The sequence below is a fragment of the Panthera onca genome, chromosome C1, assembly GCF_046562875.1.
Source record: "Panthera onca isolate mPanOnc1 chromosome C1, mPanOnc1 haplotype 2, whole genome shotgun sequence".
Lineage (NCBI taxonomy): Eukaryota > Metazoa > Chordata > Mammalia > Carnivora > Felidae > Panthera > Panthera onca.
The window spans coordinates 179809495-179837214 of NC_138346.1; the positions used below are offsets into that span (position 1 = coordinate 179809495).

Below are 27720 nucleotides of genomic sequence, written 5' to 3' on the forward strand. Positions count from 1 at the left end.
CGTTCCCTGAAGATCTGGGTCAGTTTTGCAATAAGGGATTCGAAATTTGGTTTTCTGGGAGCTTGCATCGGTTGGTTGCATCATCCCAGAGTGGACGAATTGCGGCTGCAAGGAAAAATAAGGTCCAGCGCTGCTTCTCCAGCAGGAAGGGGCATTCTTGCAAGGCACGAGACAATACACTGCAGAACAGGTTTGCCAGGTCTCCTCGTGACCAGAGCAGGAACCTAAGAATGAAATCGCGTAGTCTAGGTTTTTGGGGGTTTTTTTGTTTTGTTTTGTTTTGTTTTGCGGAGGAGGAAAGGGGAGGCCAATGGGCAACGCGCCCACTGTAGGGAGCAGCTGACTTCACCGATCAATAATTCGCGTTGTGAATATTAAGTGCAGCGGTTCTTGGGGGGAGGGGCTAGCTTGCAGGCTGAGGCAACCAGCAACGGTTCTCTTGAGCCCTCTCCCCACCCCCACTATCTCGGCCCACCTTCTCCCTCTCAGTCTTCGGACTGAATATCCAGAATCGAGGGGAAGCAGGTCGCGCAGGAGAGCAATTCCCGCACCCTTCTACGTGATCTGCACCTTTAAACTTACTCCATCTCAAACCAGACCCCGGAGGCACCACCCACATCCGTCTAACATCACTTCCTTCACGGTTAGGAAAAAAAAAAATCTGGGAACGCGAGGGGTTGGGCTGAGCCGCACTTGGGGAACGGCACGGACCTTCTGCTAGGACTCTGGTCCTGCTCCGTCTGCTCAGCCCGGTGGCTTCGCGCACCTACCACCATGGAGCTTCGGTCTCATCTCGGGGCCACTTGTTTGCTGAGCTTCAGTTTCCTGCTTCTGATCACCTCTTCTGATGGACATATTGGGCTTGGAAAGGGTCAGACTGCCTTCTTATATTAATCTTTACTCATACTGGGGCCCAGCCCAGTATAATCCTCTTCTTATGCTAACACGATCCCCCTCCCGTTCTGTCTCTTAGGCCACGCCAGGTTTCTTTTTATCCTCTCTAACCGCTCCTGGATTTTGAGGATTTCTAGGGGATAAGGAGTAGCGGGTCTGGGAAATGGTGAGAAGGAAGTTGTGCTTGAGGCCTCCCTAAATTCTTGGGTTGGAGATAAGGAACGACCCTAAAGCAGGTTTAAGAGCCAGCATAGGTGCCTAGCACTTGGTAGGTCCTCAGGAACAATCATTTTTCCTTTTGGGAGAAATATGGTCTTTGGAGACCTGCACATGCAGAGACCATTTCCCTGGCTCTGAAGATCCCCCTACTCACCTTCTCCCTGAGGAGTTAGGTTACTGCTTCTTCCGGACCTTGGGGAGAATAGCACCTGCATCCCAGAACTGGTATATAAGGAAAGGCCAGGTGAAGGATAGAAGGTCTGGTGTTAGAGGGTCACCAACAGTTGTCCTTGGTGTGCTTCAGTCAATGTGTCTGAAGAAACATTTTTTTTGAGGAGTTGAGGGGACAGTGGTTATGAATGGGAGATCGGTGTGACCTCCACCCCCACCCCATCCCCTTACCTACATCTCCTTTGGAATTCAGGGTTTATGCTTTTTCTAAGTAGAAGAGTGGTAGCATGGATTCTCCTCTCCTTTTTTTGTACCAACCTTACTGGATGGAGTGATTCTGATGCAGTCCTGATGTTTTAAACTTTGCTTTATCCTTCCAGTTTACATATTTATTGGTAGGTGGTGAGGTTGGGTGGTCACTCCTTCAGTATATAATTAATTTTTGATCACCTACCATATTCCAGGCACTGTACTAGGCACTGGGGATCTTGGAATAGACAGGACAGATAAGGGTCCTGCTCACAGAGTTCATATTCAAGTCAGAGATACAGAGAGTAGACACGTGAACAAGAACAAATGTAAGAAGCAAGAGAATTTCAGCTAGGGATAAGTATTGTGAAGAAAATGAAATTGTGATGGAGTAGAAAGAATGGCTGGGGAGGGTGAGGGAGCTGGCATTACTTGAGCTAGGAAGGTCAAAGAAGACTTCTGTGAGAAGGTGATATGTGGATTTCCATCTCAGTGATGAAACTGCATGGTGAATTCTGGGCCAGAATATTTTCAGTACTGACAATCTCATTTTGAAACAGATTACTGTATATTTAGCACAAAAATGTAAGTACCAAGGGAGACAGAGTACAGTGTTATGAGTGTGGGTGTAGATCTGAATTTTAATTTATTCTGCTATTGGCCAGCTGAGAGGCTTAGGGCAAGTTGCTTCACCTTTCAAAGCTCAGTTCCTCATCTACAAAATGGGCATAATAATAACTACCTTGGACACTCAACAAATAATTTACTCTGTTCCAGTTACTGTTAGGTGTAGGCAATACTTTAGAGTCATGTGTTCAGTATCTTTACTCCTTATTAGATATTAAGCCATATATTTATTAATGGTTGTTCCAGTTGCCATTGCTGCATAATAAACCACCCCAAAATTTAATAGTGTAAGGAAATCATTTTATTATGCTCATAATTCTGTGAGTCAGGATTTCAAACAAGGCACCGTAGGGAAGGTGTGTCCCTTGGTTCCATGTCTGGTTACTTTTCCATGTGGTCTTTCTTCATGGGCCAGGTGTGGGGTTCCTCAGTATGACAGCCAGACTCTTAAGAGGGTCCGTCCCAAGAGACCAAGGTGGAAATGCATTGCATTTTTATCATCTAGCCTTATAAGTCACATAGCATCACTTCCATTGTAGTCTGTAAGGGCGTGTTCAAGGGGAAGGACCTGCATGGAAAGAATGTTGAGGACACTTTGTAAGAAAAGCATGTGGAATGAGATATTGCTACAAGTATAGTCTGCCCCAGTAAGCCAGGACCATTTCTGTCTCATTCATGCTCAGGAATATCTGTTGAAAGAAGAAATGAATGGTATATCTGATCATTGAGATCCCTGTCTTTTTTCTGCTTATAGTCTGAGGACTGTCAAAGCAAGTAAGCAAGCAATTGCATAAGCTGTGATATGTACGGTGAGCAAGGAAAATACCAGTAACTGTAGCAGTATGTAAGAAGGCAACTTGAGGCAGGGGGGCTGTGCTCTGAGGATTAAAAAAAAAAAAAAAAAAAAAAAGGCACGTAATATTGTGTTATAAACTTAGAAAGGATTTAGTTAATATTTATTATTATGCCCTCCCAAGGAAGAATATTTAATTGTTCCTGAAAGGAATTAATAATGTTTCAAATTTTTGTTTTTTGTATCTCTTGGGTATGGATTCTTGGGAAAAAATTATAGCCTACCTACCCTACCTCCCCCAACATGTGCTACCTGAAGCAGTATTTCCTGAAAATTTTGATGAGTATGATTTCTTCCCAAATGTTTTCAGAGCTCTGGCTCTTTCCAGAAGATGGCCTATTGGTTTGCAGAGAGAAAAGACTGAACAACCCTACTATTTTCATTAAAAATAGGAAATACAGAAGTGTGAGCACTGGATAGGAATCAGGAGACCTGGTGTTTTTGTTTTGTTTTGTTGTTTTAAAATTTTTTTTTAATGTTTATTTTTGAGAGAGAGAAAGAGAGACAACATGAGTGGCAGAGGGGCAGAGAGAGAGGGAGACAGAATCTGAAGCAGGCTCCAGGCTCCGAGTTGTCAGCACAGAGCTCCACACGGAGCTTGAACTCACAAACCCCGAGTCATGACCTGAAGTCAGACGCTTAACCGGCTGAGCCACCCAGGTGCCCCAGGAAACCTGGGTTTTAATGCTGGTCAGACCATGTAGTCTTACCAGGGCACTATTAATTGAATGAGAGTGTTGAACTAGAAATGATTCCTAAGAGTCATTTCAGCTCTAACAGTATGGTATTGGAGTGGTATTAACAAATACAGTTGGTATTAACAGTATGGTATTAACAAATACAGTTGACTCTTGAGCAGCACAGGGGTTAGGTATGCTGACCCCTGCACATCCCACAGTTGAAAAATCAGCATATAACTTTTTTGACGCCTCCAAAACTTTACTGATGATCAGTAGCCTTACCAATAACATAAATATTTGATTAACACATTATTATGTTCTATATATTATATACTGTTTTTATATAATAAAGTAAGCTAGAGAAAAGAAATGTTAAGAAAATCACAAGGAAGAGAAATATATTTATAGTACTGTACTGTAAAAAAATCCATGTATAAGTAGATGTGTGCAGTTCAAACCCGTGTTGTTCAGGGGTCAACTATAATTTTGTTGTTCTCTGTGTCCTAAAAATTTGGAATATATCATCTATGGGGAGAATTGTAATGACTAACATTTTCTGTACATTTACTATATTCCAGGCACTGTTCTGTGCATTTTTCATGTATTAACTAGTTTAATACTCACAATAATCCTCTGAGATGGATAATATTTTTTCTTATCATCCTCATTTCACAGATGAAGAATCTAAAATGGGGCAAGGGAGTCACACAGCTGGTATATGGACTGTCTGGTTTAGAAATCCTAGAGCCCGTCCTCTTAACCAGTATAACATTCCTGTCTCTGAGTGCAGAAACTCCTTTGAAGACTTCACAGGAGAAATAAGAAAGTTGTCAATGGGGGTGGTTCAGATGCTGTCACTGCCTGAAACAGAGATAGATGACTTTGTTAAGTCTCTGGAATAAAAATTTGGCACTGACACATGAAGTGTCAGTGTCCTACGCACATTCACAAGAATCCTATGGGATAGATATTTTTCTTAGCCATATTTTGCGTTTGTGAAAATGCCAAGAGGGTGGAAGTGGGATTCCAGTCCAATTCTGCTCTACTGTAGTTAGACTTTGCTTAGCTACTGTGTTATTCTATCTCTCAGGTACAGTGTTGCTTGTTTTAGAGGCTTGGCTGCCAGCTCTGACACTTGACCTTTTGTTTCAATAGCAGGAGTGGGTGGATAATACTTTCCTGATGTCTTTCACATACATTCATGAAAACAGTTTCAGGATGAAGGGGTTGGAATTCTGCTGTAAATGCTGTGTTCAGAAATGGTCCTCCCCACCCCCACTTTAAAAATTAATGTTTTAGGGAAAGGGCTACTGATGTGGGAGCCTTCAGCTCACTTTGCAGATAGTGGCATAAATTAGGTGGCTGTGCATGTGACACTTCAGGAAATTGGACTGTTTTCAAATGTTCCACGTTGGCATGGGTGTATAAGTGTGGGTGGTGTTAGGGGAGTAGGTGATTTTAATAACAAAGTTAACACTGTACCCTTTCAAGTTATATTTGAAGTGAAACAAAAGGACCTGGTTTTCCAGATCTGAAGTCAGTGTTTTCATTCTCCTTTGCTGAGACTGTGTTCTTTCATTAATTTGTTCATTTACTCTTTGCTGGAAAGGCAGTATAGTGTGCGGTTAAAATACAGACTCTAGAAGTTGGCCACCTAAGTTCTAATCCCAGTTCTGTCATTTACTGGCAGTGCAACCTTGGGCAAGGTGTTTGACTTCAGCTTCCATATCTGTAAAATGGGGATAATTAGAGTTTCTACCTTGTAAGTTTATTGTGAAGATAAGTTAATATGTATAAAAGTATGGAAAACAGGACCTGACATACAATGAATGCCATGTGAGTATTAGTCATTATTAATATTGTTGCTATCGTTGTTATTATTGTGATCATCACAAAGTAAGCATTCAGAAAATGATGGTGGTGATTATGACTCTTATGAAAAATTCCAGTATACTTTTTATTTTTATTTTTTAACAATTTTATTTTTAAGTCCTCTCTATACCCAACTTGGGGCTTGAACTTAGAACCCACAATTAAGAGGTGCATGCTCTACCGGCTGAGCCAGCCAGGTGCCCCTCCAATGTACTTTTTTTTTTTAAGTGTATTTATTTTTGAGAGAGGGAGAGTGTGCGTGTGTGAGCAGGAGAGGGGTAGAGAGAGAGGGGGACAGAGGATCCGAAGCAGGCTCCGTACTGAGAGCAGAGAGCCTGATGTGGGGCTTGAACCCCCGAGCCGCGAGACCATAACCTGAGCCAAAGTTGGATGCTTAACCAACTGAGCCACCCACGAGGCCCTCCAATGTACTTTTTAATACAAATTTTCAAAGCAATTTTGTACATGTAGTGAATTGTTTCAAATAATACCTCTAGACTGACTCTTAGGGATGATGCAGTAAGGCAGGTTGGCACATGTTGGGATACTGGAAAAGCATGTTAATTAGGAATCAGGAGACCTAAATTCTGGTTGTGATTTTGTGGTTTTGGGTAGCCTCTTCCTTTTTCTAGGCCTTCCTAGTATGAAAGGATTGGACTAATCTCTTAAGTTTGTGCTGTCCCAATACAGTGGTACTAGTCACATGTCACCCTTAAATTTAAACTAATCAAAATAAAAAATTCATCTTTTCAGTTGCATTAGCCACATTTCAGGTATTCAGTAGCCACTTGTGGCTAGTGGCTACCATATTAAATAGTGCAGATCTAGAACATTTCCATCATTGCAGGAAGTTCTATTGAATGGTGCTGCCACAGGGTCTCTATTCTTAGCCAGAACCTCCTATGACCTTTAGCTGTGTTAGCTAGCTTCTTAGTAGCCCCAGTTTATGGAGAAATTGAATTTTACCTGATATTAATCTAGCTTTTTTGACTTTCTTTTGGGTGACATTTGCCCGACACATACTTTTCAATCAACTAACTTTAGACTTTTTCAAGTCTGTCTGTTTTAGGTGCTCTTTTAAACGTTATAGAGGTAGGTTTTGTGTTTTTTTTTTTAAGTGAAATCTGACAATTTCTATTTTTTAACTTTAACTGGCAAGTTTAGTCCACTTATATTTGTGGTGATTATTGCCAGAGCTGGTCTTATTTGTGTCATCTGGTTTGCATTGCTACTGTTTTTTCTCCTTGTTTACTTTAGGAATTTAGTATTTTCTTATTCTCATTTTGTTTTGTCTCCTTTATTAGTGTAGAAGTTGACCGTCTAGTTCTTTTCTTTTGGTGATTACTTTTGAAATTTTACTTACATACTTACAAAATCTAATATTAATATCTTAACCGTCCAATGGAAAGGGGTCTTAGAACATTTCAACTTCAGTCACTTCCTCTTTACTTATAAGCAGTTGTTCGGTGCTTTTTTTTTTTAACTCTACCAATTGAACACTAACATTCTTTGCACAGATAATATTTAGATTTATCCACATGTTTCCCAATTTGTTCACTATTCCTTGTATCTAGACTTTCTTCTGGAATCATTTTCTTCCTGAAATGTGACCTTCACTTATTCCTTTAGTTTCTCTGGTTCTTCCCTCCTAGGGGACTATTTTAATTTCCCTTTGTCTCTTCAAATCTCCAATACTTTCTCCACAATCTTTGCTCTCAGCTGGTGACCATGTTTCCTCTTTAACAGAAGATAGAAGCAATTGGAAGAGGCCTTTCAAAAATTGTTACCACTATGTCTACCCACCTTCTAGCACCAGTGTCCATATATTCTTCCTCCCCTGTCTACTGGATAAACTATCTGTGCTCCTAGCAAAAGCTGATCCCTCTATTGGAGTACTAACTCCTTTCTCCTTTCACCTCCTCTAGATATTTTTGACTCCTCTTTCTTGTCCTGTATCAGCAATTGTCCTCCTTTATTACGTCATTTCTATCAGCTTTCAACATCTCTGTACTTTCCTCCATATTGAATAAAAACCCTTCCTCAACTCACTGCTCCCCCTAACAATTACCCCCCATATGGGAAAATTCTGTGGAAGAGTTGTAAGTACTCCTCTGATTCTTCCCCTGGGCTATCTTGATCTTGCTCTAATCATGCTTTCATCCCACTCGTCTAATTGAAACTGATCTTATCAAGGTCAGCATTGCTCTCCAGTTGCTAAATGCTGAGGTCATTTCTGATTTAACAGGAACATTGGAGTCAGTTGATCATCCTTCCTTCTTGAAACATCGTGGAAACACTTGGATTCCAGGACTCCATGCACTGCTAGTTTTCTGCCAATCTCACTTGGCAGTTCCTTCTCTTGTCCTTGTGTTGTTCTTCTTTATCTCCCCTGACCTAGGAGTCCTCCAAGGCTCTTGGACTCCCTCTTCATCTATACTCACTCCCTTGGTGATCTTATTCAGTCTCATGACTTTAATAACATCCACATTCTGATACCTGTCCCTTGAATTTCACCCTTAGACATTTAGTTGCTTATTCAGCATCTATACTTAGATGTCTAGTAAGCATCTCAAAGTGAACACACCCAAATCAAATCTCTTAATGTTTCTTTCCAAAACTCACTCTAATTGCTCCTTCCCCAGTTCTGTTAATGGCAACTCCATTTTTCCAGTCGCCCAGGCCAAAAACCTTAAGAGTTGTCCTCAACTTCTCTCACCCCATATGCATGGCAAAATCCTTTTGACTTTGCCTTCAAAATATATCCAGAATCCGGTAGTATCTTATACCCTCTATCATCTCTGCTAGTCCAAACCATCATCATTGTTTGCCTGGATTATTGCAATAGCCACTTTACTAGTCTCATTTGCTTTTCCTTTTTCCCCCTATATTAGTTTACTAGGGCTACAGTAACAAAGTACCACAAACTGAGTGGCTTAAACAACAGAAATTTATTGTCTCACAGTTCTGGAGGCTGGAAGTTTGCAATCGGCAGGATTGGTTCCTTCTGAACAGTGAGGGGTGGATCTGTAGATGGCTATGCTCTCCCTGTGTGCATATCTGTGTCCACATTTCCCTTTTTAGATAGAGACCAGTCATATTGGGTTAGGGCCCACCTCGACGACCTCATTTTAACTTGATTACCTCTGTAAAGACCCTATTTCCAAATAAGGTCACAAGTCTGGGGGTTAGGACTCCAACATATCTTTTTTTAAGGGATACAGTTCAACTCATAACACCCCCTATAGTTTGTTTTCAGCATAGAAGCCAAAGCAATCCTGTGAAAACATAAACCACATTGTGTTACTACTCTGATCAAAACCCAAGAGCTTAGTAAAAGCTAGAGTCTTTACAGTGGCCTAACAGGCCCTGCATTGTCTGTTCCCTCCTCTTCGTTCCCTCTTTGTTCTTACCTCCCTCTAGTTTTAGGGACACCACTGTGTAGTGATTAAAAGCAGGGAGTCTGGACCTTGATTGCCTAGGTTCAGATCCCAGCTCTGATACTCACTAGTGATATAAACTTGGGAGTTATTTAGACTTTGTGCCTCAGTTTTCTCATCTGTAAAATGGGATTAATAAGAGTACCTACCTCTAGGGTTATTATGAGGATCAATATTCATAAAGTACTTAGAACAGTGCTTTGCATATTATATTAATAGCAGATACTTGTAGCAATTCTCCAGTCCCAGACACTGTTCAGAGTTCTTTAACGTATTCATTTTTTCAATCCTCACAGCAACCCTAACAGGTAAGTACTGTTGTAATCCTTGGTTATCCACAGGTGAAGAAACTGAGGGTAAGAAACTTGCCCTAAGTCACACAGCTAGTAAGCTGCAACTAGGATTCCAACCTAGGGAGTCTAGGTCCAGAGTTCATGGTCTTAACCACTATGTAATACTACATAGTAAATATTTATTCATTGAAATAATAATGAGTTGTGAATACGTGATGGTGGAAAAGTTTCTTAGTTTTTCAGAAGATGTCTGTCTTGCCCTTGTTCTTGAAAGATAGTTTTGCTAGGCACGTAATTCTAAATTTAGAGATATTTTCTTTTCAGTATTTTGAAGATGGTATTCTGCTTTCTTCTGATTTCTAGTTTGCTCCTGTCAGTCTAATTATTGATATTTTGTGGGAAATATGTCATTTGTCTCTGAAATACTTTAAACATCTTAATATTTTTGCTGCTCTGCAGTTTCACTACGGTGTAAGTGTGTGTATTTTGATTTTGTAATTTGTCTCAGTTGCTATAGATTGTGCTTTGTGTACCTGCAAATTCAAGTTTTCTCTAAGTTCTTGAAAATTCTCAGCCATTCTTTCTTTCTTTTTCTTTTTAAAAGATGCAAATGTATTTTAAGTAGTAATACATTAACATGGTTTGATATTTCAAAAGGTATTTTTTCCTCCCATTTTTGTTCCCCAGTCACCCAGTGCCCTATCCCAGTGATATTGTCTTTTCAAATATATCCTTTTCTCTCATCTTTTCATTCTGAAACTCCAATTCTTTTTATGCTAGCTTTATTAATCTTCTCAATATTTATTGGCCTCTTCTTCACATTTTCTATCCCCTTATCTCTCTGTGCTGCATTCTGGATAACTTCTGATTTATCTCTCCACTGGTCTCTAATTTGCTGTTTTAACCTATTCATTGAATTTTTTAATTTTTTAATTAAAAAACATTTAACATTTATTTATTAAAAAATACAAAGTTTACTTACTTATTTTTTTAGTAATCTCTACACCCAACATGGGGCTCAAACTCACAATCCTGAGATCAAGAGTCACTCACTCTTCTGACTGAGCCAGCCAGGTGCCCCTTCAAAATGTCTCCAAGCTCTGAGCTGTCAGCACAGAGCCTGACACGGGGCTTGAACTCACAAATCACGAGATCATGACCTGAGCCAAAGTCGGATGCTTGACCAACTGAGCCACCCAGGTGCCCCTCATTGTATTTTTTTTAATTACTAGAATTTATTTTTTTGAGCAGTGTAAGGTCTGTAGAAAACTTGAGTGGAAAATAGAGTTCCATGTCAGCTGTCACCCCTCCACTTTCCCCCTCTCCGGGTTTTCCCTATAATTAACATCTTGCATTGGTGTTGTTCATTTGTTACGATTGATCAGCCAGTATTAATACATTATTATTGACTAAAGTCCATGGTTTACATTTGTGCTATATAGTCTCTGGGTTTTGACAAGTGTATAATGACATATATCTTAATTTGCTAGAGGTGCCATAACAAATTCTACAGACTTGTAGAAACAAATTAATAATTAATTAATAAATTAACAAAAATTTATTTTCTTACAAATCTGGAAGCTACAAGTTCAACAGCAAGTGGTTGGCAGGATTGGTTTCTTCTTATAGATGGCTGTCTTTCTGTGTCTTCACATGGTCTTCCTTTTTTTTATATGTGTCTGTCTTAATCTCTTTTTAGAAGGACACCAGTTATAATGGATTAGGACCTACACTAGTGACCTCATTTTAATTTAATTAACCTCTTTAAAGACTCTGTCCAAATACAGTCCTATTCTCAGGTATTGTGGTTTAGGACTTCAACATACCAATTTGGTGGGGTAGACACAATTTAACTCATAACAACATATATCTGCCATTACAAAATCGTACAGAATAGTTTCACTGCTATAAAAATTCTATGTTCCACCTACTCATCCCTCTGTCCCCCGTGAACCCCTGGCAACCACTGATCTTTTTATAATCTCCATAGTTTTGCCTCTTCCAGAATGTTATGTAGTTGGAATCATATATTATGTAGCATTTTCAGATTGGCGTCATTCACTTAGCAATATGCATTTAAGGTTCCTCCATGTCTTTTTGTGGCTTACTAGCTCATTTCTTTTTATCACTGAATATCCATTGATATTATATTTCAACCATTATTTTTTTTAAGTAGGCTCTATGCCCAAGGTAGGGCTTGAACTCACAACCCCGACACCAAGGATCGAATGCTCTACCAACTGAGCCACCCAGCTGCCCCTATAATATTTAATTTCTAGAAGTCCAGGTGCCTTTATAGATTTGCCTATTTATTTCATGTGTTGCATGCATTTTTGTGATCCCATGTGTTACTTCTTTATGTTTTTTTAATTTAAAAAAATGTTTATTTTGAGAGAGAAAGAGTGAGCCAGTGGGGGAGGAGCAGAGAGAGAGGGAAAGAGAGAATCCCAAGCAGGCTCTGCACTGACAGTGCACAAACCATGAGGTCATGACCTGACCCAAAATCAACTCGGGCGTTTAACCAACTGAGCCACCCAGGCACCCTCCATGTGTTATTTCTTTAAATGTTCACACGTAGTTATCTTTGTGTCCTATGGCTGATAATTCTAATATCTGAAGTCCGTAGGGGATCTAAATCTATTTGTTGCCTCTGCTGATTCCTACTTGTGGTGGCCTGTTTTCTTATGTGTTTGGGGGAATCTATGATTGTGAACTGTTCATCTTTGGCTATTCTGGAGGCCTAAAGTGGGGAGTACTTTCCTCTAGAAAGGTTTGAAATTTGACTTATCTGGAAAACTACGGGTATTATCATTTCAATCTTTTTTTTAATTGTTTAAATATGGAATCTCAGATTTATCTCCATTTTGCTCTATCGTAATAGACATTTGCTTTCAGGTCAGCTTTCCCTTTTATTTGTTGCTCACTATCTGGTTTTAGCTTACTTTAGCCCAGTAAGTACATTTTGAAAGTCTGTTTTATCTGGGATTTTATTATTTTGTAGGTGGATACTGCCCCAAACTGTCTACTTGGGCAATCCCGCCAAGGTAGGATTAAGTTGCCTGAATTTAGGTATTGACAGGTAGAATGATGGTGATCAATCACATTAGGCACCTTCCAATTCTCCCAGTTTTACTCTCACTTAATCATTAACTCTTCAAGATTAGACTTTGGGCCCTAGGCAAGTGACATATTTCTCTTGGCTAGCAACCCACACTGTTGGAAATGAAAAATGATGATGATTAGTTGGGATACTGCCTCTGTGCACTAATCTAGATGAGCTGTTTATTTCCCTGTGGCAACACTGATGGAAATTTGAATTTCTTCTGGGAAAGGAAGGTCTGCAAGATAGTATCGTAACTGAAAAGTCATAGAATTGAAGTTTAAATCCCAGCTTGGCCATTTACCAGCTGTGTGACCTGGTACAGGTTATGTAACCTCTCAGAGCCTTAGAAGTCTCAAATGAAAAGCATAACAAAAGCTGCTATTTACTGATCATTTATAAATGCTAAGCAGTGTGCTAAGGTGCTATATATTCTTATTTCTTATGTAATATCCAGTAGCAATCTTATGAGATACAGCTATTATTTTACCTATTTTCCTGATGAGAAAACAGAAGTTTAGGGAAATATAGACAGGGTTATTGTTAAGGACAAATTAAAAAAAATTTTTTTTATATATTTATTTTTGAGGTAGAAACAGAGCATGAGTGGGGGAGGGGCAGAGAGAGAGGAAGACACAGAATCCGAAGCAGGCTCCAGGCTCTGAGCTGTCAGCACAGAGCCCAATGTGGGGCTCGAACCCACAAACTGTGAGATCATGACCTGAGGCAAAATCGGATGCTTAACCCACTGAACCACCCAGGCGCCCCAAGGCCAAATTTAAATGAGATAACGTGTAGTTAACATGAGCACATATAAAGGGGCCAATGAATGACAGTATTACTGTGATCACTCAACATTTTTCAAGTAATAAAACTAAGTCATTTACATGATATGGCCTAAATAAGATTCATTTACTCAAAAAATATTTTATGGAGCACTTACTATGGCCATGTATAATGCTCAATGCTGGAGAAATAGGAGAGAATAAGACAGATATGATCTCAGCCCTAAGGTAATTCCCTTTAGTGTGAGGGAGACAGGCACATAAACATTTATAGTTCAGCCTGGGAAATGCTGTGATGGAGCAAGAATAGGCTGCTTTGGGAGTCAGGGAAGATTTACCAGATGTAATGATGCCCTCTGGGTTTGTATTTGAAGAATAAATTGGAAGTGAGGATGGAAGGAAAGGCAGAGGAGGCAGTAATTATGAAGGCTGGAGGGGAGACAGTACCGAGTTTAAGGAAATGAAAATAGTTTTGTATAGAGGATTTTAGAAAAAGTGTGGAAAGTGAGCCTGGGGAGATGGGCAGGTGCCATATTTTGAAAGGCTTTGTAAGCCCTGCTACCAGAGTTTGACCTTTCTTTTTAGGTAATTGGAGAGCCTCTGAAAGGTTTGACACAACAGAGGTATGATTTTGGTGGAAGTGAGGGGAATAATAAGAGTAGCTTTGGATACATTATCTCATTTAATCTTTACACCAACACTTGGAGGTAGATATTATTATCTTGATTTTAAAGATGAATAAATTGGGATTTGGAGAGTTCACTACATTTACAAAATTCACACATTTAATAGGAAGTGGAGTCACATACCCTTGTATTTTTTTTAACGTTTGTTTATTTTTGAGAGAGAGAGAGAGAGAGAGAGAGAGAGCATGAGTAGGGGAGGGGCAGAGAGAGAGGGAGATACAGAATCCAAAGGAAGCTCCAGCACAGAGCCTGAGGCAGGACTCGAACCCACAAACCATGAGATCATGACCTGAGCCACCCAGGCATCCCATACCCTTGTATTTCTGACCCTAAATCTATGTTCCTGTATTGTCTGCAGCTGGTAATGATTTATTATGACCTATTTTGTGTTTACTCTGTGGAAAGTTCTCATTCATGCTTATAGTGTTATTTGCATACTCAATGTTAAAGAATTTCCCAACCATTATTTGCTGTTCTTGAAAATTATGAATTAGGTCATGTTTTCTCTGTTTTATATATATGAAAGTAAACTGAGGCTTGAGGTATGGGACCATTCATGGTCCCATACACCTAGAAAGGGGTAGAGCTGAGACTTGAACACCATGTTCTTGACAGAGGAAAACTTTTTTATGGCTACCTTGTGAACACGCCACATTTCTTTTTTTGGGTCTTTGCCTTTATTCACGGGTGAATGTTTATAAGGCTCTTTCCTTCCAGGTTTTGGAGATCACATTCATTGGAGGACACTAGAAGATGGGAAGAAGGAAGCAGCTGCAAGGTACAAGATATGGTTTTAGGTTATTTATGGTGGAAGGGGCGCCTGGCTGGCTCATCAGGTAGAGCATGCAACTCTTGATCTTGGTGTCACAATACAATCCCACGTTGGACCTAGAGATTGCTGTAAAAATAAAATACATTCAGCAGGTTATTTATGGTGGTAAAACATTTTCCAGCCATCGGCTTAACATTAATTTCAGGTGAAGGATTATGCCAAAACAGAGCTAAAACTGGGGAGTTGCCTGATGATAACAACAACAACAATACTAGTTGAGGTGCCTGGGTGGCATAGTTGGTTGAGCATCGGACTCTTGGTTTCACCTCAGGTCATGATCTCACAGTTCCTGGGATTGAGCCCCACATCAGGCTCTGTGCTGACATTGTGGAGCCTGCTTGGGATTTCTCCCTCTCTCTTTCTGCCCCTCCCCTGCTCTCTCTCTCTCTCTCTCTCTCTCTCTCAAAAAATAACCAAATGTAAAAAAAAAGCACTACTAGTTAACATTTAATAAGTGCTTAGTATGCACCAGACACTGAATTATGTGAATTAACTCATTTAATTCTCACAAGAATTCTTTGGAGGTGGCTAATGCTGTTACCTTCATTTTAGAGATGAGAAAACTAAGGCACAGAGCAGTTAAGTAACTTCCTCAAGATCACATAGCTATTAAGCGGTAGAGCCAAGATTCAGACCCAGGCACTATGGCATTAGAGCCTACTCTCCACCAGTAAACCACACTGCCTTACAGTCTCAAGTTGAATAGTCTCGAGTTTCAGTTAGGTTTAGTCTATGCACTGATGCAAATAACTGATGCAAAGGAGAAGAAAAGGCAGAGCAGGGGAGGGAAGGCTAAACACTGATCTAAGTGCTTTACATACATTAATTTATTTAATCTTCATAACCTATGAGGTTGGTTCAGCCTGTGAAATAAGAACTGTTGTTATTGTATGGGAGAGGAATTGAGACACAGAATGATTAAATAATTTGTCAATTGATTACACAGCTAGTAAGTGATAGAGCCAATACTTGAATGTTCTCTATTGTACTGTACTGGAGAGATACAAAGACCCAAAATATGTGCATCTACTTTATTAAAAAAATGTTTTAATGTTTATTTTGAGAGAGAGAGAGAAAGAGCAAGCCTGAGCAGGGGAGGGTTGGAGAGAAAGGGAGAGAGAGAATACCAAGCAGGTTCCACGCTGTCAGTGCAAAGCCTGACATGGGACTCAAACTCATGAACTGTGAGATAATGATCTGAGCCGAAATTAAGAGTTGGACACTTAACCAACTGAGCCACCCAGGCACCCCTGTGCATCTACTTTATACACACACATACTTGCACAGAAACTGTCACACTTCTGCACCTACAAAATTATAATTGACCCTAAACAATGCTGGGATGGGGGCTTAGGGATGCTGACCACCTGCTTATGCTTAGTCAAAATCTGCATATAACTTTTGACTCCCCAAAAACTTAACTACTAATAATCTACTGTTGACTGGAAGCCTCACTGATAACATAAACAGTCCATTAACATATTTTGTATGTTATATGTATTGCATATTGTATTCTAACAACAAAGTAAGCTAGAGAAAAGAAAATATTAAGAAAGTTATAAGGAAGAGAAAATACATTTATAGTACTGTACTGTAAAAAATCTGCATTATAAGTGTACCTGTGCAATCCAAACCCCTGTTTTTCAAGGGTCAACTGTATAGTGCTTGCTTTTGCTAGAACAGACCCTACAGCTTAATGACTTTGAGTCTTAACACATTCTGTAGAATAGGGTTGCCAGATTTAGCAAATAAAAACAAGGATGCCCAGTTCAATTTGAATTTCGGGTAAATTGTAAGTAATTTTAAATATGGCCCATTCAATATTTGAGACATATTAAAAACATTTTATGTTGCTTATGTGAAATTCAAATTGAACTAGGCATCCTGTATATTATCGAGCAAACTTACCCAGGAGAAAAATTTATGTTAGTTTCTCAAGTTCTTTTTTTCTTTTTTTAATTTTTTAATGTTTATTTATTGTTGACAGAGAGAGGGAGAGAGAGAAACAGAACGTGAGCAGGGGAGAGGCAGAGACAGGGAGAATCCGAAGCAGGCTCCAGGCTCTGACCTGTCAGCACAGAGCCCCACCCTGGGCTGGAACTCAGACTGGGAGATGGTGAGCTGAGCTGAAGTCCCCAGCTTTACAGGCTGAGCCACCCAGGCGCCCCAGTTTTTCAAGTTCTAAATCAAATGACTGTTCCTAGATAAAGTCTTAAGTGACTTTGGGGGGTATGTTGTTTTTTCTCTATTATACTTTTATATCCCAACAACGTATTCTATCCATGTAAGGTGCTTTATTTTTCCCATTCAGACTTCTATGGGGAAACTGTTTTATGTTCATCTGAATTCCCAATCATGAAGAAGTTGAATGATTGAAATGGTTATTGAGTAAACAGTTACTGAGAATCACTGGGTGTAAGGAAAGAAGGGGAACTAGCATTTGTGAATGGTCTTTGTATGATAAATATGGTGCTGACTGCTTTGCAATGTTTAATGCTCATTAGGGCCCTATTATAAACGGTTGGGCAGTCTTTGGCAGATCACATTCTCTTGAGGCTTATTTGACATAAATAACTGATGTCATTCTTATTTCCATCTTTTTTCTGAGAGCAGATCCCCTGGGTTTAGTTGGGGTAGATCTCATGTTTCCACAGCAACAATAAGTCCTTTAAGAGTAGAGAGGGACAGGAAGTGCACTTTGCCCTTCCGGTTTGCGCCGGAGAGTTCAGCAACCCGGAAGTGACGCTACCCGGTTGCACATGGCCGCGTCCCGTAAGGATGCCGCTCGTAGTGTTTTGCGGGTTGCCATACAGCGGCAAGAGCCGGCGGGCGGAGGAGCTCCGTGGGGCGTTAGCGGCCGAGGGCCACGCGGTGTACGTAGTGGATGACGCGTTGGTGCTGGGTACGGAGGACGCGACGGTGTATGGCGATTCGGCCCGTGAGAAGGCGTTGCGCGGGGCCTTGCGAGCCGCAGTGGAGCGGCGCCTCAGTCGCCACGATGTAGTCATCCTCGACTCGCTTAACTACATCAAGGGCTTCCGCTACGAGCTCTACTGCCTGGCGCGGGCGGCGCGCACTCCGCTCTGTCTGGTATATTGCGTACGGCCGGGAGGTCTAAGCGGGGGACCTCGGGTGGCTGATGCGGTGGACCACCGAGGCCTGAACCTCAGTGTGAGTTGGAGGCCGCGTACTGAGGAAAGAGGGAGACCTCTGGCGGTGGGCACCCCTGTCCTCAGGGAACCACAAGCAGTGGACTCTGTAGCAAGTGGGAGAACCCAAGCAGTTGTACCTAAGGAACTGGAGCCGGAGGAAACCGGGGTGCCAGATCTTCCAGCTCCTGTGACTTCAGAATTTGATACATGTGGAAAGCGTATGGTCAGTACCTTTTACTCTCCTGAACTTATGGAGGCCCTAACGCTGCGCTTTGAGGCTCCCGACTCTCGGAACCGCTGGGACCGGCCCCTGTTCACCTTGGTGGGCTTAGAGGAGCCATTACCCCTGGCAGAGATACGGGCTGCCTTGTTTGAGAACCAGGCTCCCCCACCCCATCAGTCTACACAGTCCCAGCCCCTTGCCTCCGGCAGCTTTCTGCACCAGTTGGATCAGGTCACCAGCCAGGTGTTGGCAGGACTGATGGAAGCTCAGAAGCGCGCGGTCCCTGGAGACTTGCTTAAGCTTCCTGGCACCACGGAGCACCTGCAGTTTACCCGGCCTTTGACCATGGCAGAACTGAGTCGCCTCCGTCGCCAGTTTATTTCCTACACTAAAATGCATCCCAACAATGAGAACCTGCCTCAGCTGGCCAACATGTTTCTGCAGTATCTGAGCCAGAGCCTGCACTAAACAGAGGAGGTGTGGGGGGAAAGCCCTGGCTCCTTCTCTGACCTCCACTGCTCTCTGTGTTTCTTGATAAAGTAATCTGAAGGTCTACAGAGCATGTTGATGTGTCGTACTACAGCTGTTGTGACTGATTTTACTCACATTTTCCTCTGAGTGCCTCTGTTGTGACAGGCCTTGAGTTACAGCATAAATTGAGACTAGAGAAAATGGAGAACTGGCTTGGAGGATCTTGGCAAATTTCTCCAGGGACAGAGCTCAGGTGGACAGGATTTGTTTAGATTGGGTTCTGCCTGTGGTGTCACACACCCAGGATTTACCCCATCTGAATTGTAGGAGAGCAGACTGGATGGATGAATTTTTTTTAAAACAATTGTGAGTGGAAACTGAAGATGAGACAGTTCTGCATCTGCACTGGCCTTTCTTTCATACCACAGTTTTTAAAGTACTGTGTCTGCTTTTGCTAGTCTGTCCTGGGGCCAGGGGTCACCGATAAATCCACTGGTTTCTGTCCTTGGGAAGCTTTGGTTCTAGTGGAAGCAAAAGACATAACTATTAGAGTTTACATCTAATAAAATCTTTTAGAAGAAAGTCTGCTGGAATCTCTTTTGCTTTGTGTAACTTAATGTTCTTCATGTAATTTACTTAATGTAACATTTAGAGACACATGTATCACTGTTATGCCTTTGACCAAAATAGTACTTTGACAGTGCTTGATGAGAGAGTGGATATTTGGTCTAACCTAGAGTGATGATGACAACTTCCATAAGTGTTGTGCTTCATTCTTTATTTCAAGGCAAATACCACTTTAAGCTTTTTCATTCTTTCACTGATTTTATTAAATAAAAATCAGCACTTGTGATTTTCAAAGATGAATTAGATACTGGCTTTGCCCTTGAGAAATTAATAGTTTGGTGAGAAATATAAGTAAACATGATTATGGTGTAAAAATGTTGGTGTTTACAGGATAATGACAGAATGGGTTGGGACCCCAGAAGAGGAAAGGACTAATTAGCTGTTGAGAGAGGGTAGTTTTGGGAAGGCTTGTAGAGGGGTTAATATTTGAGCTGTTACTGTAGAACATGTGTCAGCAAAGCATCAAATAGTGAATGTTTTAGGCTTTGTGGGCCATAGGGTCTCTGTTGTAGCTTATTAGCTGTAGCACATTTTAGCACAAAAGCAACCATATACAATAAGTATACAACTGAATATGAGTACGTATGTGTGTGTGTTTGTGTTTATTTAAGTGATTTCTACACCCAAGCGGGGCTCCAACTCATGACCCTGAGACCATGAGTTGCATACTCTTACAGCTGAGCCAGCCAGGCACCTCAGTATAAGTGCGCTTGAACAAAACTACACCAAAATGTGTATTGTATTTAATTTTCACATATCACAAGGGGGACTATTTTTAGATTTGTTTTCAACCATTTAAAAATGAAAAAAAAAAATAGCTTGTATCTTACAGCTCTACAGAAGCAGGTAGTGGCCTGGATCAGGTCTGCAGAGATTTGCTGATCTCTGCTCTAGAAGGATAAATAAGAGTTTACTAGAGAGGGAGGAGGGAGCAAGGCATTCCAAACTGCTCTGTAAGTGCATGGAGCTATTGAAAGGTTGGGCTACCTTGGTGGTGGGTTTCTTGCTCATTAGGCAGTCTGGACCACCTTTTGTTATATTTGATATAGTGGATGTATTATAGTTACATATGCTATATTAGATGATATATATTAGAATTCCTGTGTGACAGGAAGATTTGGACTAGGCAACTTCTAACGCCTTTTCCAACCTCTGTTCTCAGATTCCAAGTTAGTTATTGGTTGTGGATTGCGATTCTAAATTGAAGTAGACAGTAATGGTCAGAAAGAACATTGGTTTTAGAGTCAGACTTAATGAATTACGTCATAAGTGACAGAACCTAGATTTTATGTGGCCAAATATTTAATCTCTTGGGAGTCTCAGTTTTCTTATTTCTATTATGAGAACATTAGTAGTATATACATTAGGATTGTTGTGAGGATTTAAATGAGATAATGCCTGTAAAGCACATAGCACAATGTATAATAAATGGGTAGCATATTTTGGTTATTATTATGGTTACTTAGATCCCACTTCTCACATAAGTTTTTCCTTCTTATTCGGTTTTTACGACTATTAGAGGTACAAATCCACCCCGGATTTGTAGTAGGCCTCTAATGAGGTACTGAATAATTCATTTGACAATTAATTATATGTATTTAGAATAGTGTCTAGTACATAGTAAATGCTATGCATTTATCAATATATTCAATAATATCAATAATATTCTATGTGCCACATGTAGGGCATGTAGGGAGAGCTGAGTTCTTTGCTTTAGGGAACTCCCGAGTCTATTGCAGGGAGATGGGTAAGTAATAGAGTAAATATAGTAAATGCAATGATTGTATTATGTAGTGTGGTGTTACAGGGGTTGTATGATTCAGAAAGCCATGGCTGCTTACACAGGACTTTCCTACAAGTTGGCATTTAAGCCTTGAGAGCTTAAGGACTTCATTTGGCCAAGACTGGTTCAGGTGGATGATGTTGCTCATCATTTCAAAAAAGAAAAAGTTTTTTCCTCCCTGATTATAAAGATTACATTTAATTGTAGAAAAAATGGAAAATATAGAAAAAGTATAGTAAAACCCACAATCCCATTATCTAGGGATAACTATTATGTTTTGGTATATTTCATTTCTTTTTTTTTTTTTTTTTTTTTTGGTATATTTCATTTCATTTTAGGGTCTTTCCTCTGTACATAGTTGTACAATTAAATCCAAACTATAGATGATAATTTTATATTCTAGTTTTTTGTTTTTTTGTTTCTTTTAAAGTAAGCTCTTCACCCAACGGGTTTAAATTCATGATCCTGAGATCAGGAGTCACATGATCTACTGACTGAGCCAACCAGGCGCCCCATTCTGTTTTAATTTGATGTACCAATGAAAAATTTTAACATTTTCAATGATTATATAACCATAACATTTAGAAATACTGTAATTTGATGTTTATTCTATTCTACAGTCTTTTCTCCCTAGCTTTAAAGCCCAAATTTGCAGAATTTATAGGAATGTCAGAACTTACCAATAATTTTATTATAATCTATTATTGAATATTTATGTTGCCTAAAAATTTTCTTAATCCAAATCATACTACCTGAACGTCTTTATACATTAGTCTTTGTCTTTATATATGGTCATTTTATTAGGATAGACTTAAAGAAGTGGAATTACTAGATTATAATTCCTTTGTTTTCTTTTCAAGTGGCTTGCCCCTAATGGTGATCATCCATAAGTCCTGGTGTGGAGCTTGCAAAGGTGAGTACAAATAATCAAACCTCAAATGTGTTCTTAAATATTAACATTTAATTAAAAAAATTAGCACAGGGGTACCTGGGTGGCTCAGTTAAATGTCTGACTTCAGCTCAGGTCATGATTTCACGGTTCGTGAGTTTGAGCCCCACATCAGGCTCTGTACTGACAGCTCAGATCTGGAGCCTGCTTCGGATTCTGTGTCTCCCTCTCTCTCTGCCCCTCCCTTGCTCATCTGTCTGTCTGTCTGTCTCTCTCTCTCTGTCAGAAATAAACATTTTAAAAAAATTAATAAAAACATTGGCACAGACTTTTCCCAGCAGTACTGATTGCTCTAAGGAATACCAAAGAAATATATATGACATAGATTCCCTGCCCTCAAGAAGTTTGCAGTTACCTTTGCAAGGGGTTGGAGAGTAAAGCAATTGAGATATGGTTAGGGAGAGTATAGTATTAGTGCTATAGTAGTTGTATAGACAGTAAATACAGGAAGCTGAAGTGTACAGAAACATGAGAAGTGGTTAGGGAAGTCTTTCTGGAGGAGGTGGGAATGAAATTTAGAACCCAATGTTATTTGTGGCACCTATTCTTTCTACTTTGCCATCTTGCCACTTCCCGGTCAGGTTTTTCCTTTTGTTTGGTATGCTACACTCAGCAGAATCCTAGTTGGAAAAGGAGTAGAAAATTAGTGCAAATAGTGTAAAAAAAAAAAAAAAAAAAAAAAAATATATATATATATATATGTATATATAATATATACACACACACGCAGTAATGTTACTGTGTTTTCTGTTATTTCAATAGAAGTTACTGACATGTGGCTATAAAAAGTAAATAGAAATAATTTTTTCATTTATATGCCATTATCTATATTTTATAAATGAAGTAAAAGTTTCAGAGAAATAAAGTCATTCACTCCAGGTGTGGAGTAAGTAGCAGAAACACAGCCAGAATTCAGGTGTCCTGACTTCTGGTTCTTAGGAGTTTAAAACAAAAAAGAGTTCAGTTATTTGAATCAACTCTGCAAATTAGGGTTTGGATATGAAAATGATGTTTTCTTATATTTCAAACTCTTTTTTTCCCTCCTAGCTTTAAAGCCCAAATTTGCAGAATCTACAGAAATTTCAGAACTTTCCCATAATTTCGTTATGGTGAATCTTGAGGTAAGACTTTGGGGGTTTCTCCTTTCTGCTATGATTTTAAGTCTTTGCTGTTTTAGAATTAACATCATTAATGGTGTAAAATCATATTTAGCAGAGCAGGCATCCTGTATGTATGTGTTTTCCTCTTCACTTCTAATAGTAAAGCTTGTGTCAGGTGTAAAAGGCCATCCAGCCTCCACTTGTGGGAGGAAGGGGAGGAGAGATTAGCTAAGAAGACCACATTGTAAGGTCCTTCAGTCTTAGTCTATAATTATGACATGTTTTACATCTTTGTATTGCTGAACTAAAGGTATAGTAACACATGCAGGACACAGATCTCTGCAAAATGTGATTCAGTTGAGCACCTTGTCTGTGCTGGGCTTGTATGTACAACATTCCTGTTTCTTCATTAGGTATCCTTTATGCCCTCATTGAAATTATATATGGGGAATTGAATATGGTGGGACAGGTGAAACAAAATATGTCAGATGGTGGTAAATGCTATGGCTTAAAATGAGGGATGGAGGGGATACTTTGCAATTTTAAATAGAAAAGAAGGTGACATATGGACAAAGATTTGAAACAAAAGGAGTGAGCCTTGTGGATAATGGAGAAAGCATGTCCTGGCAGAGGGTAAGAGTAAGTACAAAGGCCTGAGTGAGGTGCATGCCTGGCTTAATGCCTTGACAACAAGGAGGTTAGCATGGTTGAAAAAGACTGAACAAGGGGTAGAAGGACATAAAGTTAGAGAAGTGCCCAGGTGGCAGGTTATGTAGGGCCTCTTAGGCCAATGCAAGGACTTGGGGTTTTACCCTGAGTGAAAGGGGAAGCCACTGAAAGGTTTTGAAGAAAGAAAGGACATGCATGATCTGACTTAAGATTTATACTTAATAGGATGAAGAAGAGCCCAAGGATGAAGATTTCAGCCCTGATGGGGGTTATATTCCACGAATCCTTTTTCTGGGTAAGGTGAAAGACCTTAATCTGGGGATCTGTGATGTGGAAGGAGAGGTAAAGGAGTCAAGGCACTTACTCCATCTAGTGAAATTGTAGTAGGATGGCTAAAAACAAAAACAAACAAAAACCAGTTTCAAGAGAGTAGGGGAGTTCTAAATGCTAGAACTTCAAATTGGAAGGAAAATTTTTTTTTATTAACTAACTGTTTTTATGAGCAATGACAGAGTACTGAGCATCCATTCATTCATTTGGGTATCAGCCACATGTCAAGCCCTGTGCTAGGCACTACAGGGACAGAGAGAAGCCATGGTTCCTACCCTTGACTTCATAGTGCAAATGAGGCAGTGGAATGTCTTTCCACTATAACTTAACTTAATTTCATATAACTTAACAAATGTCTTTCCACAAACAACTTATAAAAGATACTAAATTTAATGACCATCTAATCTTTGCTCAGCATTCTGCTGGATTCTGTGGGAGAGACAATAGAAATGCAGAATCCCCCCATCATCAAGCAGAAAAGAAACATGCCAGGAAAAGAGAACAGCATATGTCAAGGCATGGGGGACTTGACTTCAGGGAGCTGCAAGGAATTCATTGTGATTACAACATAAAACACAAGGGGTAGAGTGGTGAGATAATGGGCTGCAGAGATGGGCAGGTATTGTTTCCTAGAAGGCCTAATATACTATGTAGCATTTGAAACACCTCTCCGTTACAATTACTGCAATCCTTGTGGCATTATGTCTATAATAGATCCCAGTGGCAAGGTGCGTCCTGAAATCATCAATGAGAATGGAAACCCCAGCTACAAGTATTTCTACGTCAGTGCTGAACAAGGTATGTTATGTTGAGAGAGAGGAGGAGAATTGCTGCTAAATTTAACTAGCTCTATGGTAGGAGACTCGATTCAGCATGTTAGCTCAGTGTCTCCTGCATGACCAGCTTTTGGCTAGGATCTGTATAGAATATAGGAGAAAGATGAGACTGAGCCCTATCCCTAGCTGCTTAAATCTAGTTTGGAGCTAACTGAACCACAGGAAATAAGAATTGAGGCTTACAGAGATAGTCACTTGCCTGTGGTCTCACAATTAAGTCACAGCCAGGATTTCAGTCCAGAACTTAAGTTTTTTCCCACGGCACTAATGCCACTCTTCCTGTAAGAATTCAGAGGAGGGGGAATGCTGTTAGCTGATCAAGTCTAAGAGGTTTCATAGATCGTAATCTCTAATTGGACCTAGAAAGATAAGAATTTGTCTCTGTGGACAGATATGAGGACATTTCAAGCTATGGAAGCAAGGGGTGGGAGGTGTAGCCCAACATGGAGTACGTAAGGCTTGCTGGAGGACACAGTGACTGGATTGAATCTTGAAGAGTGAGACCTAGCCAGCAGAAGAATGCAAAAAGCATGTTCCAGGCAAAGAGAACAGCATCAGCACAAACAGGTGAAGGAAGGTTGAAATCATGTCAGTCATGCCTTCTTGTTCTCTAATCCTTGAGCACAATCATTCTAGAGGCAGAGATGGAATTCATGCTACGTACTGCCCCTGTTTTCCTTCCAAAGTTCCCCCGTGTCATCTATAAGAGGGGGTTGTTTGCTAAGTTGCCATGTGTTCAGCATTGCCATGCTGTTGTTGTTGATCACTTTGTTTTGAGTCCTTGGAACTCTTATTTCTTAGAATAGGGAGAGGAACAAGATCTGGAGAAGTTATCTCCTTCCCATGGGTAAGGAGAATGTCATCTTCCTTACCCAAATGCAGATCACTAAAAGCTGGAAATTTCCCTTATGGGAAGGGCAGCTAGATTTTAGGTCCCCAATTCTTGAACCTTGAGATTCACATTCCCTTTAGGATTTCATCCAACTTAACCATTGCCATCTCCACACTGCCATCATCTTTTAACACATTAGTCCAACTGTGGACACAAAACCTTTGCCTGAATCCCCCATGGCTCAGCTGACATGAAACTGGAACATTCAAACTTGGCTTTACTAAAGGCTTAGGGAAAGCAAAAGGGATGTAACCAACTATTCTACCTGGCTCTTATGAGGTTACAGGCTTGCTTTCTGAGATTTACAGACTCTGGCTCAATCTAGCTCCTGGCCTGTCGCTGTATTAGAGAGCCTGTACCAAAACACCTGCTCTCCTTGAAGTTAAATCTACAAGAGAGATGTCCTGAGATAAACACGAAGTTTCATGTCTCATCTATGTAGGGCCCTCCTTCCAGTCTACTCTTTCTTTGAGAACCTGCCTTCTTCTATGTATAGGTTATACTAGAAATGACTACCTACTTCATTGAAGACCACTCCGCCTTCTAGCACATGCACACACATGCCTGTAACTTCCACAGCACATGAAATAAATGCAGCATTCATCAAAAAGATGTGATGGGGATGGTAGGAAGGTGTTTTCTACTCCTTTCATGTCAAGTGAACATCTGTAGTCTATGACAGGGATTCAGTCCTAATCCTGGATGCTAAGCCATAGTAACTACTAGTAATATTTTTGTAGTATTTCATAAATTATAAAGCTCTTATTATTTATTTAATTTTTATAATAATCCTGTGTGAAGTAAGTAGTGTTAGCTCATTTTATAGATAAGCTATAAACAGATTCAAAGAGGTAAATGACTTTCCAGGCCTAAAATCCAGAACTAGATCTCGAGTCCAGATCCTGTGCTCCTGTCATATTTCTCCTATAACAAAAATCTGTGTTAGTTGTCAAATGTCGGATATTAAAAACCTACTTCATACTCCCCCCCACCCCCACCTTTATTTCACAGTTGTTCAGGGGATGAAGGAAGCTCAGGAAAGGCTGACTGGTGATGCCTTCAGAGAGAAACATCTTGAAGATGAGTTGTAACATGAATATATCCCTTCTTTCATCAAAGTTAGTGTTCTGGAAGGAAAGCAGCAGGGGAGGGAACATTGAGAAATCACTCAGAACAATTAAACCAACCAGGAAACCTTGCTCCTGCCTACATGGGAAGGAGCGCTGTCACTGTGGAAGACTTCTGCTAACAGAAACTGGTCTCCGTGCTTTGGATCCAGCAGAGTGTGGCAGACTTCCTTTTCCCGCACCCTCTTAGATGTCTATTTGTCATTGAATGTAAAGGATGACACTTTTGACACAAAACTTGAGCCATTTGGAGGTTTATTCCTCACACTTCAGTATTTGAATCTTTTTCCATTTCCTCCAGCTTTATTCACCTTGGCGGTGAAAGGAGACAAGTAGCATCTTTTCTACAATAGTAAAACTTCAGAAATAGTTTATCATTTAAAACAACAAACCTAAATGTAAATCAGTAATTTTACCCCACCAAGGAGACCAGCCTGTTTCTTCTCATTTTCTCCTGGGAATAATCTTGGGCTTCTTCCTGAATCCCAGAAACTTCCATCCTCTTCTACTGCTTGGGCTTCCCTGTTTGCACGCATGTGTGTGCAAGAATGGCTGTGTGCTTGGACTCAGCCCCAGCTGGAAGCATGCTTTTCCCTGTTACTGTTATAGAAATAGAAACCTTCAAGCCCTATGTGGAGCCATTTTTGTCAAGTCGTCAACTGTATTTTTGTACTGAGGTTAACAAAAAAATTAAAAGACATTAATTGTTCCATTAAACTTTAATAAAACTTTGAAAGGAAATGTGTTGTGATGGCCTTTTTGTTACTAGAGAATGGAGGGAGGGATGGAGATCACTTCAGGAAGAAAACTAGGCTTGAGGGCCTAATCTGGGACTCTTCCCACTCCTGCTTCTCCCACATTCA

The 27720-nt window shown here is 40.2% G+C and overlaps 2 protein-coding genes across 2 annotated transcripts; both read left to right on the forward strand.

The window, feature by feature from the left end:
* The first annotated feature begins 649 nt into the window (after positions 1-649).
* On the forward strand, positions 650-27598 carry TXNDC12 (thioredoxin domain containing 12). The gene is made up of 7 exons (XM_078451911.1): positions 650-871; positions 14584-14644; positions 21815-21867; positions 22951-23024; positions 23898-23967; positions 24717-24800; positions 26742-27598. The coding sequence occupies exons 1-7, from the start codon at positions 775-777 to the stop codon at positions 26819-26821; spliced, it is 519 nt and encodes a 172-aa protein (XP_078308037.1). The 5' UTR covers positions 650-774; the 3' UTR covers positions 26822-27598.
* On the forward strand, positions 16682-19126 carry KTI12 (KTI12 chromatin associated homolog). Its single transcript, XM_060623206.3, has one exon. It carries the CDS (start codon positions 17477-17479, stop codon positions 18539-18541), a length of 1065 nt encoding a protein of 354 aa, XP_060479189.2. The 5' UTR covers positions 16682-17476; the 3' UTR covers positions 18542-19126.
* Positions 27599-27720: the final 122 nt, after the last annotated feature.